General features: G+C 39.7%; 1 protein-coding gene across 2 annotated transcripts; it reads left to right on the forward strand.

The window, feature by feature from the left end:
* The first annotated feature begins 9 nt into the window (after window positions 1–9).
* On the forward strand, window positions 10–14023 carry LOC125003818 (ADP-ribosylation factor-binding protein GGA3-like). 2 transcript variants are annotated; one of them, XM_047578020.1, is made up of 17 exons: window positions 10–719; window positions 2242–2326; window positions 2660–2735; window positions 3337–3435; window positions 4893–5016; window positions 5752–5852; window positions 5934–6014; window positions 6107–6244; window positions 8832–9042; window positions 9155–9334; window positions 9427–9491; window positions 9575–9687; window positions 10143–10288; window positions 10380–10549; window positions 12381–12491; window positions 12832–12973; window positions 13122–14023. In XM_047578020.1, the coding sequence occupies exons 1-16, from the start codon at window positions 677–679 to the stop codon at window positions 12943–12945; spliced, it is 1857 nt and encodes a 618-aa protein (XP_047433976.1). In that variant the 5' UTR covers window positions 10–676; the 3' UTR covers window positions 12946–12973; window positions 13122–14023. The 2 variants fall into 2 exon arrangements, with proteins under 2 accessions (XP_047433976.1, XP_047433975.1); XM_047578019.1 differs by having other exon boundaries at window positions 12832–14023.
* The last annotated feature ends 1108 nt before the right edge of the window (window positions 14024–15131 follow it).

Below are 15131 nucleotides of genomic sequence, written 5' to 3' on the forward strand. Positions count from 1 at the left end.
CAACATATTTTAGTTAAGGGGTAGATTAAGGCGGAATGAAAATGATAATATATATTTATAAATAAGACCAGACAGAGTTTAATATAGCACACATATAGTAGGTGTTTACTCGCAGTTCAAGGTGAGTAACAAGTTCCACATTAAATATGTACATAGGAATAACTATGGTGAATGAAGTATTTAGATTGATTATACAAATATCACTCCTTTGCAAATCAAATGCGGTATCGAAACCTGTATCAAAAGTGAAAGCAAGGCATCAGGGGAAATATTTTTGAGGAGGAGCACCGTTAATTGATTATTCTCATTACACATTGACCTGCTTTACAAGTCAACCCACTCAGCCTGTGGAAAAATAAGGAGTAGGTGAGAAAAGCTAGAGGAGGTCTTTGTCTGTCATATTTCTGTGCTTTCAAACTACGGAGGAGAGAATGGAGCTTATATTTCCAGGTTTAGATGTGAATATGTCCTCTTGAGATTAGATCGGGCTACTTATGGGGCCTGAAGTAAATGAAAGCTACGCGTCCTGCGAGGGGTGTAACGTGGTGACAGCGTCAGGAGTGTGACTGATGGGGCGTGAGTGTCACATGTCACCGTCCACACAGTTTGACACCTCCGTCCTCCGCTTCCCTCACAGAGACGCGCAGCATCGGCAGGAGGACGCGGACGGACGGCAATGGCGAGCGGTGACAACCCGGCAACTATCGAGTCATGGCTCAGTAAGTGAAAAAAGAACAATTGCAGTCCAGAAAAGTGTATTTGTTCGTTGCTTCCAGGCTTTTACTGCTTGTTGTCGCGACCCACCGCTGGATTTCCACCAGCGGCACATTCACGGTCATCTCCCCGCCTCAGTTGGACACCAACAGGCGCAGTTAGGCGTGTTATGTGCATCCAGCAACTCGGCTTGTTGGTTTATTGTAACTTTAGTGAGAAAAAATATATATATAAAGAAATAAGTTTGAGATTCGTGCAGAAAGTGCCTAAACAGGAAGTCGTTTAGTGCTTCTCGGTGCGCGTTCGCGAGAATCGCAGCGAACTGTGTGTGTTGTGTCTGGGCTCCTGCTGTGCGCGCGCGCACGATGGTAGGAAACTATAATTAAATGTCTTAATGTTTTTAGCAACGGTTGCAGTTAAACATCAGGAAAATTTAAGACGAGAGAAGGAAGAGAGAAGGAAGTGGAAAGGGATTCAAATATGTGTTATATCATGTGAACAGTTTTTACCACCACCACATGTGAAATTGGAAATATGGCAATTCAGCTAAAGCTGTTTGTCATGAATAAGTTTCACATTGACGGTAAGAAAAGTTGCAGCATCAGCTAATGCTGAAGCTAAGGAGTTTAAGCTGCTCCATGTTAATAATGATAACATATTATAGGTACAATGAGAGGGCAACATAGTCAAACTTCTTACTTACAGTTTAAACTCTTTTTGCACAGTGACTGTGCTGATTTAAGTATTTAGATTCTTTACTTATGCTGTAGTACAAATATAATTCAGTGAAATACAGGTCAAAGACTTGTGTTAAAAATGTTACTTAAGTAAAAGTGTGCCAGTATATCCAGCAAAATATACTTAAACTGTCAAGAGTGAAGCACACTATGTGGGGATATGTGCCGGTGCAGTCAGCTGATGTGCAGCTCATGATGCTTTGACCTGTTAATCGTCTTCGTAGAGAAGCTTGTGGAAAAAAAAAAAGGAAATGAGGGTGTGAAAAGGTTGTGACGGATACAAGAAAACCAGGTTAGAGGTTAAACTTTAAAGTGTGAATGGTGACTGGGAGAAACACAGAAGTTAAAGATAAGAATACGACTTGGTGAAATGTTTTGGTAGTAATATGAAGTGTCAAGAACAGCGCTCTTGTTCCCATTTATGGCCACGTTGATCCAGCCAAGTTGGTTTAAAGAAGAAGTACCATCCTCTGTTTGTTACTTTAGGTTTTCAGATCTGTCAAAAACTAGATGGTTCAACTGATGAGTGGTTATCACATGGTTAAAATTCAAAATAAAAGGTAATCAAGTAACAGGAATGAAATCGCAAACATAAATTGGGGAACTGACAGAAAGTCAAAGCTGATCATTAAGATATGAAAAGCTGAGATCTCTGGTCAAGAGGAACAAATTATAATGAACATCTTTTACATTTTATAGACTGAACGCTTAAACTTAACACAAGGTCTGTCTTTTATTGCCCTCAGTAAATAATCCTCTCTGTGTTCACCTGTTTCTCTGGTATTTCCAGACCAGGCCACGGACCCAAACAATAAGGAGGACAGATGGGACTGCATTCAGGGCTTCTACCAGCTTGTTAATCAAGAGTCTGATGGGTAAGCAGCAATATGAGTTTCTTCACTCTTACCTGCACCACAAAGCAGAACCCTGCAGGCTCTGTGCAGGCAGGCCGCGTTGGGGAAGAGTTGCTTCACATCCACGTTGCCATCACAGTTTGTCAGTTACACCATTGTGCGAGTGTGAAGGGGAACTCTGTTGCTCCTTCTCTGTTTTTGGCCCCTTTTTCCTTCGTTCAGTGTAAATGCATTAAAAAAAGTCGCGTTGGTACTTAGCCACGTGATCTCTGCATCTTGTGCTGTTAGCGTAGCATTGTTCGCTAACAGCCTGTTCCGTCTCTAATAATGTGATTCAACATTTTCTGCTCTCAGGCCACAGGTAGCAATCCGTCTTCTTGCCCATAAAATCCAGTCCCCCGGGGAGAGAGAGGCTCTGCAGGCTCTCACTGTAAGTACTTACCTCTACATAAAAGATGCAGACAACGCATTTTTGTTTTATTTGTCGTCTGCACAGCTTATTCATCTGTAAATTACCCAAATGCGATTTAAAAATTTCCTGTTTTTTTTTTTTTTTTTTTATCGCTGATCGTCAGTTTTAATGTGAGGACACGTTGCTCTTTCTCAGCAGTCACATTCTGCATTTATCTCCTTAGATACAGATGAAAAAGAAATGTCTTTGTGTTAGCACTGGAAGAGGGTGGTCTTGTGAATAATATCCGTGACTAATTTTTACCGCATGAACAAAGCGACATGAGGGGTTTAATCTGCATCAGGCTCATCTGTGACAGCATGCAGCCCGTGGTCTCTGCATCACAGGGAGCGCCAGCCGCTGCTTTTCTGTGGAAATTGGCCTCGGAGAAGCTTCTCGAGGGCCATGTGCCTCGTGTCATGTGACGTTTAAAGGTGGTTAACCACAAGCATGCTCTGACAAAATCTGTTCTCCCCTTCTCTCTCTTGTGCTGCACAAGTTCAAAAAGTTCTTCCCTTCAGCCGCGCCCCTTCGCTTCTCTCAGAGTTTCTGGTGATCCAGATATATTGGTGCTTTCCAGGTTCTCGAAGCGTGCATGAACAACTGTGGCAAGAGGTTTCACAGCGAGGCCGCCAAGTTTCGCTTTCTCAATGAGCTCATCAAAGTCTTGACACCAAAGGTAGTGTCTCTTTCTAAACTGTGAAACTGAAACGTGTTCCCAAAAACAAGGAGAAAACTCTTGAAACTGTAACATATGTTCATTCATTTACTGAACTTTTAAGTTAAATAGGTTTTCTTAAGGCTCACTTGACCTGAATTCAGTGTCTGGAAATCAGTGGTAGCACACATACACACTCTTTATCAAAGACAATTCTCCCTCTGTTGTGTAAAAATGTGACACAGACATGTAAATGCTTTAAAGGGAGTGGTATTTATGTCTAAGTAATCCCATTTTTGTCTAAGGAATCTGCTTTTATCTATAACCAGTTTGTGTGATCACTGGGTTTTGAGTTGCACCTAGTTTTAAAAACACAAACTACAGTCAGAAAAAAATAGTTTTTATGGAGCCCTTCCGGAAACCAAAGTCACAAACTGCTTCTCACAGGATAAAACTAAATGCGTTTTTAAGGTCTCTTCAAGTTTCATTAATTTATTTACACACTCATGTTAACCTTAGTGAGCTTTTTTTCTAAATGTAAGCTAGTGGAAATCCTTCATAGTACATTTAGAAATTATCAGTGGTTAATATCAGATATGGGCTGACTCCATATACAGAGACTGTCTCCATAAACAGTTGTAAATCAGATAAGATATAAATGTAATAAAAAAGAAAACAGTATAAACCAAAAAAGCCATATTTGGTAAATGATCTTGTATTTATGTAGTGCTTCACAGCTCTTCACGGTTTCAGTACCACATCAGCCCAGAGGCTGACGAGTGAATAATAAACCAGTGTAGCCGCAGGGAGCATCCTGTCATTCAGTGTCTTGTGGGTTCCTTGTCCCACTTTAGCCACAGCTGAGTTATGCATATTATACGCAAGGAAATGAGGCATTGGTTTTCAATGTTTGTTAGGCAAAGGGCCCCCAGAATGATTAGAGAGTTTAAGTAGGGAGCCCCTACCTTCTGTATGTGTGCTATATTAAATTTGGCCCAGTGCTATTTATAAATGTACATTGTACACCGAGTGCCACACTAGTCTAAGATCCTGGTCACCCTACTACTGCACGTGTTTGAAATTTTAAAAAATTATTATTTGAACCTGTGTATTATTTGGATAGCTTCATATTGAATGCAGAATGATAATAATAATAATGATGTATATTTAAAAATAGCACTAGGCCAAGTTTAATTTAGAACACATCTAGTAGGTAGGGGGTCCCTACTTGTCAGTTTTGGGGTCTTTGGCCTCAAAAACGTTAAAGTCCCCTGAAAAATAGTCTGGATAAAAATCACATGTGTGAAATACAATAATGAAGCTATATTTATTGATACAAATCTAAAAATCTTGAGTTATTACAGACATGTCAGACTGTACAAAGGCATTATTTAAAATTCTTACATGTGAGGATTTGCCCAAATAAAATCAGCCTTTTCTGCTGCATTAACACTGACGTGACCGATCTCTCTGAGCAGTACTTCGGCGCATGGACCCCGCAGAAAGTTAAAGACAGGGTGACCGAGGTCCTCTACGGCTGGACGCTGTGGCTTCATGAAGAGCCCAAGATTCGGGAAGCCTACAACATGCTCAAGAAACAAGGTCAGGAACAACAGAGCCATTAAGTCTCTTTCACGTCTGTGCTCTAAGGTCCTGAGAAACACTTAACCTCCCGAGACCCTGAGTCCTCATACGGGGACATTAAGTTTTAGGTTTGTGGCAGCTTATTCTGCTTCATTTAGGCCTGTTGTCCTCATAAGTTGACGCTTTAGTCTGTCATCTGTAGGTAGCAAGTTAGAACATGATAGTAGGCTGATTCATTCTGCAGCCGATCACTGGTCAAAAGTGGATGAGGTGTAAAACCTCATCCTATTCTGCGGCTGAAACTTGTTTATTTATGCTTATTAACTTTTCTAGTTTGATATGACGCGCAAATTTATCACATTTTATCAATAGTAACGAGCTATGACGTCACTAATTAACAAGTACTTGTTTGAAGACATTGGGATTTCATTGTTTGCAATTCTGTTTTTGCTCAGTTTCAGGAAATTAAATGATAATTTATAATTTCTTACAAACTGGGGGACTTTGTTGTAATATACAGCAAAATAACCCCTATGTCCACATATGAGGACATTTAAAACGATAAATTAAAACCACTAGGTCCTACTAATCCCAGATACCCTGGACAAATTTAAAATGCATAGCAAATAAGAGCTCGGGCCTCAGGAAGTTCAAATTAAACCAGGCGTGCATGTGATGTTTATAGATATACAAAGGACTAGTGTTAAGTTTCTCACGGCTAAAACTGCTTCATGTTTGTTTCTCTTGTTTTAGGTATCGTGAAGGAAGATCCCAAACTGCCAGACACACTTATCATGGCTCCTCCTCCACAAAGAAACACAGAGTCTGTTTTTGACCAGGAGGACAAGGCCATTGTGAGTGTGTGTGTGTGTTTGTATGTAACAAGTTGTCTGCTTAGTTGTTTCCTGTTGTAACAAGTGTTTCTGTGTCATCAGCTTTTAGCCAGATTATTGAAAAGTAACCGCCCCGAAGACCTGGAAGCTGCCAACAGGCTCATTAAAAGCACCATGAAAGAGGTGAGGAGCGCTGGTCGTCTTTACCCGGAGCTTAAATAGTTTTATGAATGGGATATTATTCACTTCTTCCCCGTGTGTGGTGCTGTTTACAGGAGCAGGAGAAAGCTGAGAAAGTGTCGAAGCGCGAGTCAACCCTGAAGGAGGTGGAGAGCAGCGCCAGGGAGCTCAGAGCGCTGCTGGACCAGCAGGCAGTTACTGGAACTTCGTTAGAGCTCAGCGATGACGTGGAGGTATGCTGGTCATTACACAAACACTCAGTCAAACGTTACACAGAGTTCTGCCACGAGCTGCCACAGCCTGTCCAGTAAACTGATACATCACTGTTTCTATGAGCTCCCTAAACATGGCTGAGCTCCTGAAGCTTTTCTGAGCTGCAAAGTGTTTGATTATTAGCACATTTTTATATACAGACATTTTATACGCATACACTACAGGCAAAAAGTTTGGAAGCAACTTAACGTTACTGTTCCCAATGCCTTTCTTAAAAAAAGTTATATGAGTTCTATGTATTTTGGGATGTATTTACTGCTAAATGATCAGACTTTGCTTTTATTGGTATGAACCATTTTCCTCAGTTTACCTTTAGGTTTACATTAATGGTACCATAGCTGAATATATGTCAGCAAAGAAAGAAATGAAGGGGTTAGTTTTAGGGTGTAGGGGAGATTTGCAAGAGTCACAACTTTAGTTCAAAAGTTTAAAAACAAAAAACAAATCACAGTTTGAATTATTCACTTAAATTCTTTGGGGATTTTGAGACACTGCATATATCTCTTGTGGAACGAATACCTTGTATATGTCATGTTGTTGTTAAAGCAAAGTCTAAGCAAGAAAAACTCAAATACCTGATAATTATAGTAAAAATGTCTTCTGATAAGTTACTCTTTATATAATAATGTCTATTTTGTGGCAAAGTAAACCAATGGAACTATGATCTTTTATGTACAAATGTGATGTTGCTTCCAAACTTTTGGTCTGTTGTGTATATTTGTTGATAAGGTAAAAGATACAGTAAAATAAAACATGTTTAATGTAAATGTCCCTATTTGTTATTGTTGGGGCAAAAGTAAATGATTTAGCTCCTCATGATGGTTCTGACTGAAAATAAACATACTAAATACTTAACGCCAAAGGTTATCTGATTAACAGTTCAAGCAAACAGAGATACCTCTGAGGAAAATCGTTTCAGTGTATTTATTTTTGCTTTAATGTTGTTGACCCTGAGCTCCATGAACTCCTCAGGTCAGTTCAGACCTGATAACACGTTCTTAATGAATGTCCAAGGGGGCGTGAGGTCAGGTGACAAGTCGTCACTCTTTGGTCTTGACGTAGCTCTTCAAAGCTCTGAGGTGTGTTTGCTGTTTGGTGTGCGAATCGCCCTCCTCAAACATACCAGCCTGTCTCTGAAATGAGGAGTGGGAGTCAGAGTGGAGTCCGTGTTTCTGTCATGTTTGTCTGGGAAGGTTCTTAGTCATGTGGAGTTTCTTGTCAGTGAGAGGCTCCGGTCTCAATGGGGTTGAAAACTGATGGCAGATAATATCTGAGTCCTCCTCCGCTGTTTGGAGAACGTTTCTTCAGTTTGACATAGATGTCTTTCTCTAGATGTTGACGTTGCTATCTTTGGACAAAGAAAACTCCTTTGAACTACATGCCCACGTTGCTAAAAACGGCTAAAAACAACAGCCAAACTGTGATTAATAGTGTGTTTTTTTTTCTACATTTAAATTAAACAATTAAAACGTTTGAATATTTTTATATATTTCTGCCTCATGTGTAAATAATTCTAGTAAAAAACCCAGGAGTTGGTTCAAGTTATCTGTTCCATTTCCAATGTGTAGCTTGAATAGACTAAATTTAATTTGACATTATAGCAAGAATTAAAAAAAAAAAACTTTTAATTTCACTCTGCACTCAAAAAATGAACACACCGAGTTTCCACCAAGTTATATTCTGCCAAGACAGGAGCTTTAATGGACATGGTCATCTAGTTTTCAGACTTTTGTAACTGGAACGCTGATAACTGTGACGTCATTCTCAGTGTCGACCTCCGCCCTCCGAGGTAAATGGAATAAATATTCAGACGTTAATGGCATTAGTGACACCAGTTTCTGGTTCTTACAGAAACAAGACCAGCAAGTTTCCTAATTAAACCTCAACTTCCCACCAGTTTCTTAGAACTGAAGAAGCTACTCAGATGAGCAGTCGCCTTTTTAAACACCTCTTGGTTCCTCTGTTTGTTTCATACCCACTTCAGTGCTGCAGTAAATCTTTGGTTTGGTTTCTTCTGTGATGATAGTGAGCCAGTTGTTTTAGTGACCATTTCATGTCCATTTTAAAGACACACAACCAGAAAATTCCAGAAGAGAGTGTAACATTTAAGACAAAATAAAGTAGTATTGGGTTCATCTAATCCATAGGTCTTCAACAAACAGGGGGGCTATGACCCCTAGGGGGTCTCCAGAGGTACTGCAGGGGGGTCACAAAATCTTTGGTTGATTAAACATTTTTTATATATATCTTTTTAATTTTCCCCCTCAAATACCCCACTGTTGCACATGTTTGACATAAAAAAAATATATTATTTGAACCTGTGTATCTTAATATTGAATGCAAAATGATAATAATAATAATGTATATTTATGAATAGCACTAGGCCAAGTTTAATATAGAACACATATATTAAGTAGGGGGTCCCTATTTAATCTCTCAGTTTTGGAGTTCTTGGCCTGAAGTTTTAATCTACAGATATTCCCTCATTGTGTACAAGTGTGATTAAATGCTCCTTATCACATTTATTTATCCCTCTCACCTCTCCAGGCTCTGTACGAGCGCTGCGACCGGCTGAGGCCCAGCCTGTTCCGACTGGCCAGCGACACGATGGACGATGACGCTGCTCTGGCCCAGATCCTGGCGGCTAACGACGAGCTGACGCTTGTAGTGAACGCCTACAAAAACCTGATTGTACGAGGAGAGTGTAATGGCAAAAGATCAAGAAGTAAAAGTGAAGAAGTGACGAGAAAAAATAGCGGTAGGCCTCAGTTTGTTCCACCTCTTTGTGTTTTAAGGCCCCGTGGGAAATCCTTAACCTCGTGTCTGGCTCTGCTCCGTGTTTGATCCGTTTTTTCTTTTTGTTTATCCAGCTCCTACGAGTCCCAGGGAGATTAAGAGCTACCACCTCATCGATCTGTCAGCGCTGGACTCTCCGCCGACTCACAGAAAAGCCGATTCACCTCCTGCCTTTAGATCCTCTTCACCCGTCTTCTTCTCTGAGACGGAGGACACCTTCCACTCGGACACTGACCACGGTTTAAATGAATTGGGTGGGCCTGCGCTCGTTCTCATTTCTCCTTTGCTTCTCTAACGCTGACGAATGCGCTCCTCAATGTAACCGCGCTGTGTTGTGTAATTACAGAGTTGTATAATGTCTCAAAACGGACTCAAGAGAAGTCAAAGTCGTACTATGAGGAGCTGATGCAGGTGAGGCTGGAGTCTGGGGCAAATATTTAAAGCTGTATTTTGTTTAGAGATGCATGTAACAAAATACTAAACTGTACTTTCAGCTTAACGGAGACATTCAGATAACGAACACGGAGCAGAACGGAGGGAGAGGACTTGTCCTGAGAGCCCGTGGGAGTGGAGGGAATTGCGGCACATCGAACGGGACAAACATTTGGTGAGAACGGGACACAAGCAGAGACCTGACAGTCCTTTAACTCCACCTTTTAACATTTGTAGACACAAAGTCAGAGTTTGAAGCATGTAGTGATGAATATTACGTAACTATAACATGTGCTTGAGCCTCATAAGCATTAAAGAGATAATGATTCACATAAAGTAACGTCACACAGCTGTAAAAATATAAAATGTCTTTGTAGGAATGGTAGAAACTTTACATCAATAAAATAATATAAAATATATTTAGATAGTGTTCATAAGTTAATGTTTAGATATGCACATAATAATATTACTGTTCAGTGAATTTAAGTAGGTTCAAATTGACTCTCGTTTTGAAGCCGTAGTTACTGATGGTGGCCACTGGAGGGCAGTAAAACTTATTAATAAGGTTTGAAAAGAAGAATTTTCAGTTAGAAATGTAAATTGTAGTTGATCTGTCTTTTCTCCTGTCAGGTCTGTCCCCCACAATCAGCAGTTCACAGAGTCGGGATCTCCGTCCAAGTCACAGAAACAACCAAATGACGTGTCTGGATCTCCTGGGAAACAGGAGGAGAACTTACTAAAAACCATCTTTGTTCCAGTGGAAACCATCAAACCTAGTATGTCCCTAAAGGCTGCAGGCAGCACCTGCTTTTTGAGAGACGCCAGCAGCGTGTCTTTGTGTAACTGTCCTGCTGTTGTCCCTTGTAGGTCATCTGGAGCCGATCACGCTGCACGATCGGGCCGGTGTCCACGTGTCGCTCCATTTTGCCAGAGACTGCCCCCCCGGTCATCCAGGAGTCGCTGTGGTCGTCATGTCTGCAGTGAACACATCTGCCCTCCATGTTAAAGACTTCCTGTTTCAAGCCGCTGTTCCTAAGGTAACAAATCTGTAGTTGTTTTTTTTTTAGTGCAGCTTTGATTGAGTGAAAATTTAAAACTGCATTTCAACTTCAAACTCTAGTTTCTCAAATGTGTTGTTTGTTGCTTGTTGCTTGCTTGGAGTAGACAGATTAAATTCTTATCAGAGTATGAGTCTGGTAATGCCTGAAATTTCATTTTGTGGTGTGTTTCAAACTGATACAGAGAATGAAAATACCTCTGCACTCTATTTGATAGTCCTACAACCAATCGGAGACATTTAGTTTTGCCACCGTTACCCTTCTGTCCTACCACACCCTAAGGCTCCCTCTGTTATTTAGTGTGCAGACCTCCTTCTTTTTTGATGATTTGTTTTTTAGTCTGGCGAATGCTTATCGTGGATGTGCTCTCTATTGACTTCATGTCCTTCACCACATAAAAACCACCCAGACAGTTTGATGATCACATGGTATAATTAGTTGCTGACAGAGCCACTCCAGACGGATTCAGTCTAGTTTCAAAGTGAACTTAATTATAATGTTCTTTGTATCCTTTTCTCTGACGAACTGGAAGTAATGAGCATGTGTCCATCTCATGAATGTAGAGTCATGCCTTACAAAACGCATTACAGTGATTGCGTTACTTTTTTAACAAGTGTCCTAATGTTGCCTAATGTGACAATATGTACGTTGACAAGTGTCCTAATCAGCACTTATGTGCTAATGGTCTATATATGTTTATTTACCACTTATGGTTTTTGTAGCCACTGTTACTCACAGAACTTAATCTTGTATTTAAGTATTTCAATCTCTTGAGCTGTGTCTCTGTTAGTGATCGATACCACAGATTTTCTTTAGGATTCAATACTGAGTAAATTTCAGGCTGGTCTCGTCAATACTGATCCCATACTGATACTTTGTGTAAATACACCCCAATGTGTGTGGTACATCTAGAAAAACTACTTCAAATCATAGCTTCATTTTTCTTATGCCCTACAATGACTCTCTGTGGTCGACATTTAGAGATTCCAAGCATTTTACTGAGTTTGCTCTAAAGGGGTTAAACTGTCACATCTGCTTCAAGTTGACACTACGTGAGGTTTCTCTCTGGTTTATCTCACCAGTTTTAATCTCTAGCAGAGTTACTGGGAACTGATACGATCATCAGTCACATACACCCCCCCGCCCCCTACACACACACACACACACACACACACACACACACACACACACACACACGCACACGCTTCAGATCTGCATATCAGCGAATGATGTTCAATACCAGGATTTCCTTTCCGACACGATGCTGAGTAGAATTCAGGCTGTTATCGGCGACACCGATACATCTGATACCGATACTTTGTGTAAATACACCCTTTTGTGTCTGTATGTGTATTTAGTTTAGTACACTGAATTAGAGATATATTGAGGTAGTGGCCTCATTTACTATATAGTCAAGCAAATACAACAACAGAAAAACCAGGGGACACAATCATACAAAATGTGAAAATGATGTTTCAAACATTAAAAAAAAAAAGGAAAGAAGATAAATAAAATAGAAATAAGAGAAAATACTACTATAAAATGAAAACTGGCATCTTAATTCTGACCCTGTGCTCTCCTCTTCTGTCCTCATCATAAACGCCTCGTGTTCTGTGTTGTGGTTCAACGTTGCCACAACTCAATAGTTTAGTTACTTTCCTCCGTGTTCCTTCATTTCCTCGAATGACTGAAGATTTTAGAGCATAAAAACCTGCATCAGTATCGATCCGCACATCACTAATATCAGTCTGCTTCTTCTCATGAGTTACAGACACACAAACTCATTGTCATTTTACAAACTGTCTTGCAGACCATGTCAGTGAAGCTCCAGCCTGCCTCGGGGACACACCTACCTCCTTACAACCCTCTCCTGCCTCCACCTTCGGTCTCACAGGTCCTGCTGCTGGCCAATCCTCAGAGGGTGAGTTTATATGCATCCACACGCTAGTGGCTTTTTACTCATCAGACATCATTTATAAAGAATTAAAAATTTGTACATTTTAGTGTTTGTTCGTTTCCATCATTAGTGCCTGCTGCTGCATTGTTGCGTCGCTTTGTATTCTCTGTGCAGGCATAAAAGGGCGTATGCTCAATATTGGACAAGGACCTCCCTGTGGATAAACATGTAGCTGCAGATTTTATTGAACCTTTAAAGCCCAGATTGGTTCTTCATCCGTTAGTTGTTTGTTTGCTTCTTTGTTCCCTTCAGCGTTGAGTGTCTTGGGTCGGTCTGAACTAAGTCTCTCCTCTGTTTTCTTCAGTGTAAGGTCCGCCTGCGCTACAAACTGACTCTGACTCACGGAGACCAGCAGCTGAACGAGACCGGAGGGATGGACAATTTCCCCGAGTGGACTTCTTTGGTCGGCGGCCACTAAAAAAACTCTGAAATCCAGACTAAAATGTGTGAGGGACTTTTCTGTTTGACCATGAAAGTCTTTTTCTACATTTTCTAACCCAGAAGCAAGTAAAATTTATACGAAGAACTGTTACTGACCGCAACGTAATGCGACAGTAGCTGCTCCTCAACACTGCTCCCTCTTTTCATTTACAGATATCCAGATGTTGCTATGCCCTCTAATAGGACCTCATCCAGGTGTTAAATACTCTGTCGTCGTGTCGTGTCGTTTGTGCTGCCTCTTGAGATCATCCAGTCTGTTCACTGTATCTGTGTGTGTGTGTGTGTGTGAGTGTGTGTGTGATCTGGTTACACGTCTGTAACATGTTTATTTATTTTGTGCATTTGTGCCGTCAGATCTCCCAACGTGCCTCTACTTGGATCAGGTTTTGATTTTAACGTGTATTTATTGTTCAAATGAGGTTTCCTTAAGGAGCGAAAGGTGTTGATGAAAATCGTCGTGTTATGTAATGAATCTAGCGTTTTTTGACTTTAGTCTGTTTCAATTAAAGTGCTCATTTAAGCCATGCAGCTTAAATAACAAACGAAGGAAGGAAGAACTGCCACAGAAAGATGAAAAAATTTAAACCTGCAAACAGATGATGCAAAAACAATCATGAAAATATCGTTCATTTCTGTCCTCATTGTTTTGTATTTGTTTAGTAGCAGCATTTTTTTAATCTCCCTTAACGTCTTTGTTTTTTGTGACTGCAGTAGATTTCTTCGTCCCATTTGTTTCTTGATTTGCTCTGTTTTGTTAAATCGCACCTTCTTTGTTTTATGCTGCCTTGGCGAGGATATTTTCTCCACTTGCAAGTCGCACTGTGCATCAGCTGCCAAAATGTAATGTTTTTGTTGACCATGTAGGAGTTTCCTGAGCAGCCGTCTTACACTGTGAAGCTTTAAGTTGCCTTTTTAGAGCAAAAAAGGATAATAACGAATTCAGTCTCAGCTTTAACTCTCAGATTGTACAAGATCAAAACAGGAAACGCTTTCCTGTCTGGTCTCTGTCATGTGTCAGTATTCACTTTATTAATAAATACAAATTCATTCTGTGATTTGTTTTGTGTTTTGTCTCTTAGAGCTTCAAAAGGATGTGAAATTCACCCTTTAAAAATCACATTTTATTTCACAAGAGAATGTTTCAATCCTGCAGAAGAGGATAAGGGCCACTGAAAGAACAATGACAGTAAATGAATGTTTTGTTTTTTAATTCTGACTTTTTTCTTAGAATTCAGACTTTAATCTCAGAATTTTTACTTTTTTCTCAGAATTCTAACTTTGATCTCAGAATTTTGCCTTTTTTACTCAGAATTCTGACTTTTTTTCTCAGAACTTTTTTCTCAGAACTCTGACTTAAATCTCAAAATTTATACTTTTTTTCTCAGAATTCAGACTTTTTTTTCTCAGAACGTTGCCTTTAATCTCAGAATTCTTACTTTAATCTCAGAATTCTTACTTTAATCTCAGAATTCTTACTTTTTCTCAGAATTCTGACTTTTTCTCAGAATTCTGACTTTTTCTCAGAATTCTGACTTTTTCTCAGAATTGACACTTTTTTTCTCAGAATTCTTAAGGGAAAAAAGAGAATTCTGAACTCAAAAAAAGAAAAAAAGAATTTAACTACATTTTTTTTTTTTTTGTCGTTGTTGTTCAGTGGACCTAACCTCTTCCGTACAGTCCCAACTATTATCAAGAATAATAACATATATTATGGCGGGGCCAGTGTCCATGTCAGTGTCCCCATTAAATTAGGAAAAGTCATTAAATATGAAGCAAAAAAAAGGATGTTAATCACGTATTTAGAAACTTTGAATGGAGTGAAATTAACCCCAAAGATAATAGCAGGGTTAAAGTGAAGGCAATTAGCTCCAGTAGTAACTGGAAGTGAACTCTTTCTCTAAAAGAAATGACTTACCACCACAACAGTTTATAGGTTAAAATCAATAGGCTACCTGTCTGTTGATGTATGCATTGTTAAAGTTTTAAAATGTAGGAAAATTAATTCAGTTTCCTAGACACTATAGTACTTGCTGTTTGCTCAATCTAAGCTGATATTTAAAAGAGATTAAATTCATGAACCTTTAACGATATTAGACAATAACCTCTGTGAATATGTGTCTATATTCATTTTATTAGTAAATTAAAATTTTCTGTAGCAACTGA

This window comes from Mugil cephalus, chromosome 2, assembly GCF_022458985.1.
Source record: "Mugil cephalus isolate CIBA_MC_2020 chromosome 2, CIBA_Mcephalus_1.1, whole genome shotgun sequence".
Taxonomy (NCBI): Eukaryota; Metazoa; Chordata; class Actinopteri; order Mugiliformes; family Mugilidae; genus Mugil; species Mugil cephalus.

Excerpts from the sequence above, each read along its gene's own strand:
- LOC125003818 (XM_047578019.1), top strand. The coding sequence starts at position 677 with ATGGCGAGCGGTGACAACCCGGCAACTATCGAGTCATGGCTCA. Across the intron at positions 720-2,241 it reads AACTATCGAGTCATGGCTCA|ACCAGGCCACGGACCCAAAC; the intron begins GTAAGTGAAAAA and ends TGGTATTTCCAG. Across the intron at positions 2,327-2,659 it reads GTTAATCAAGAGTCTGATGG|GCCACAGGTAGCAATCCGTC; the intron begins GTAAGCAGCAAT and ends TTCTGCTCTCAG.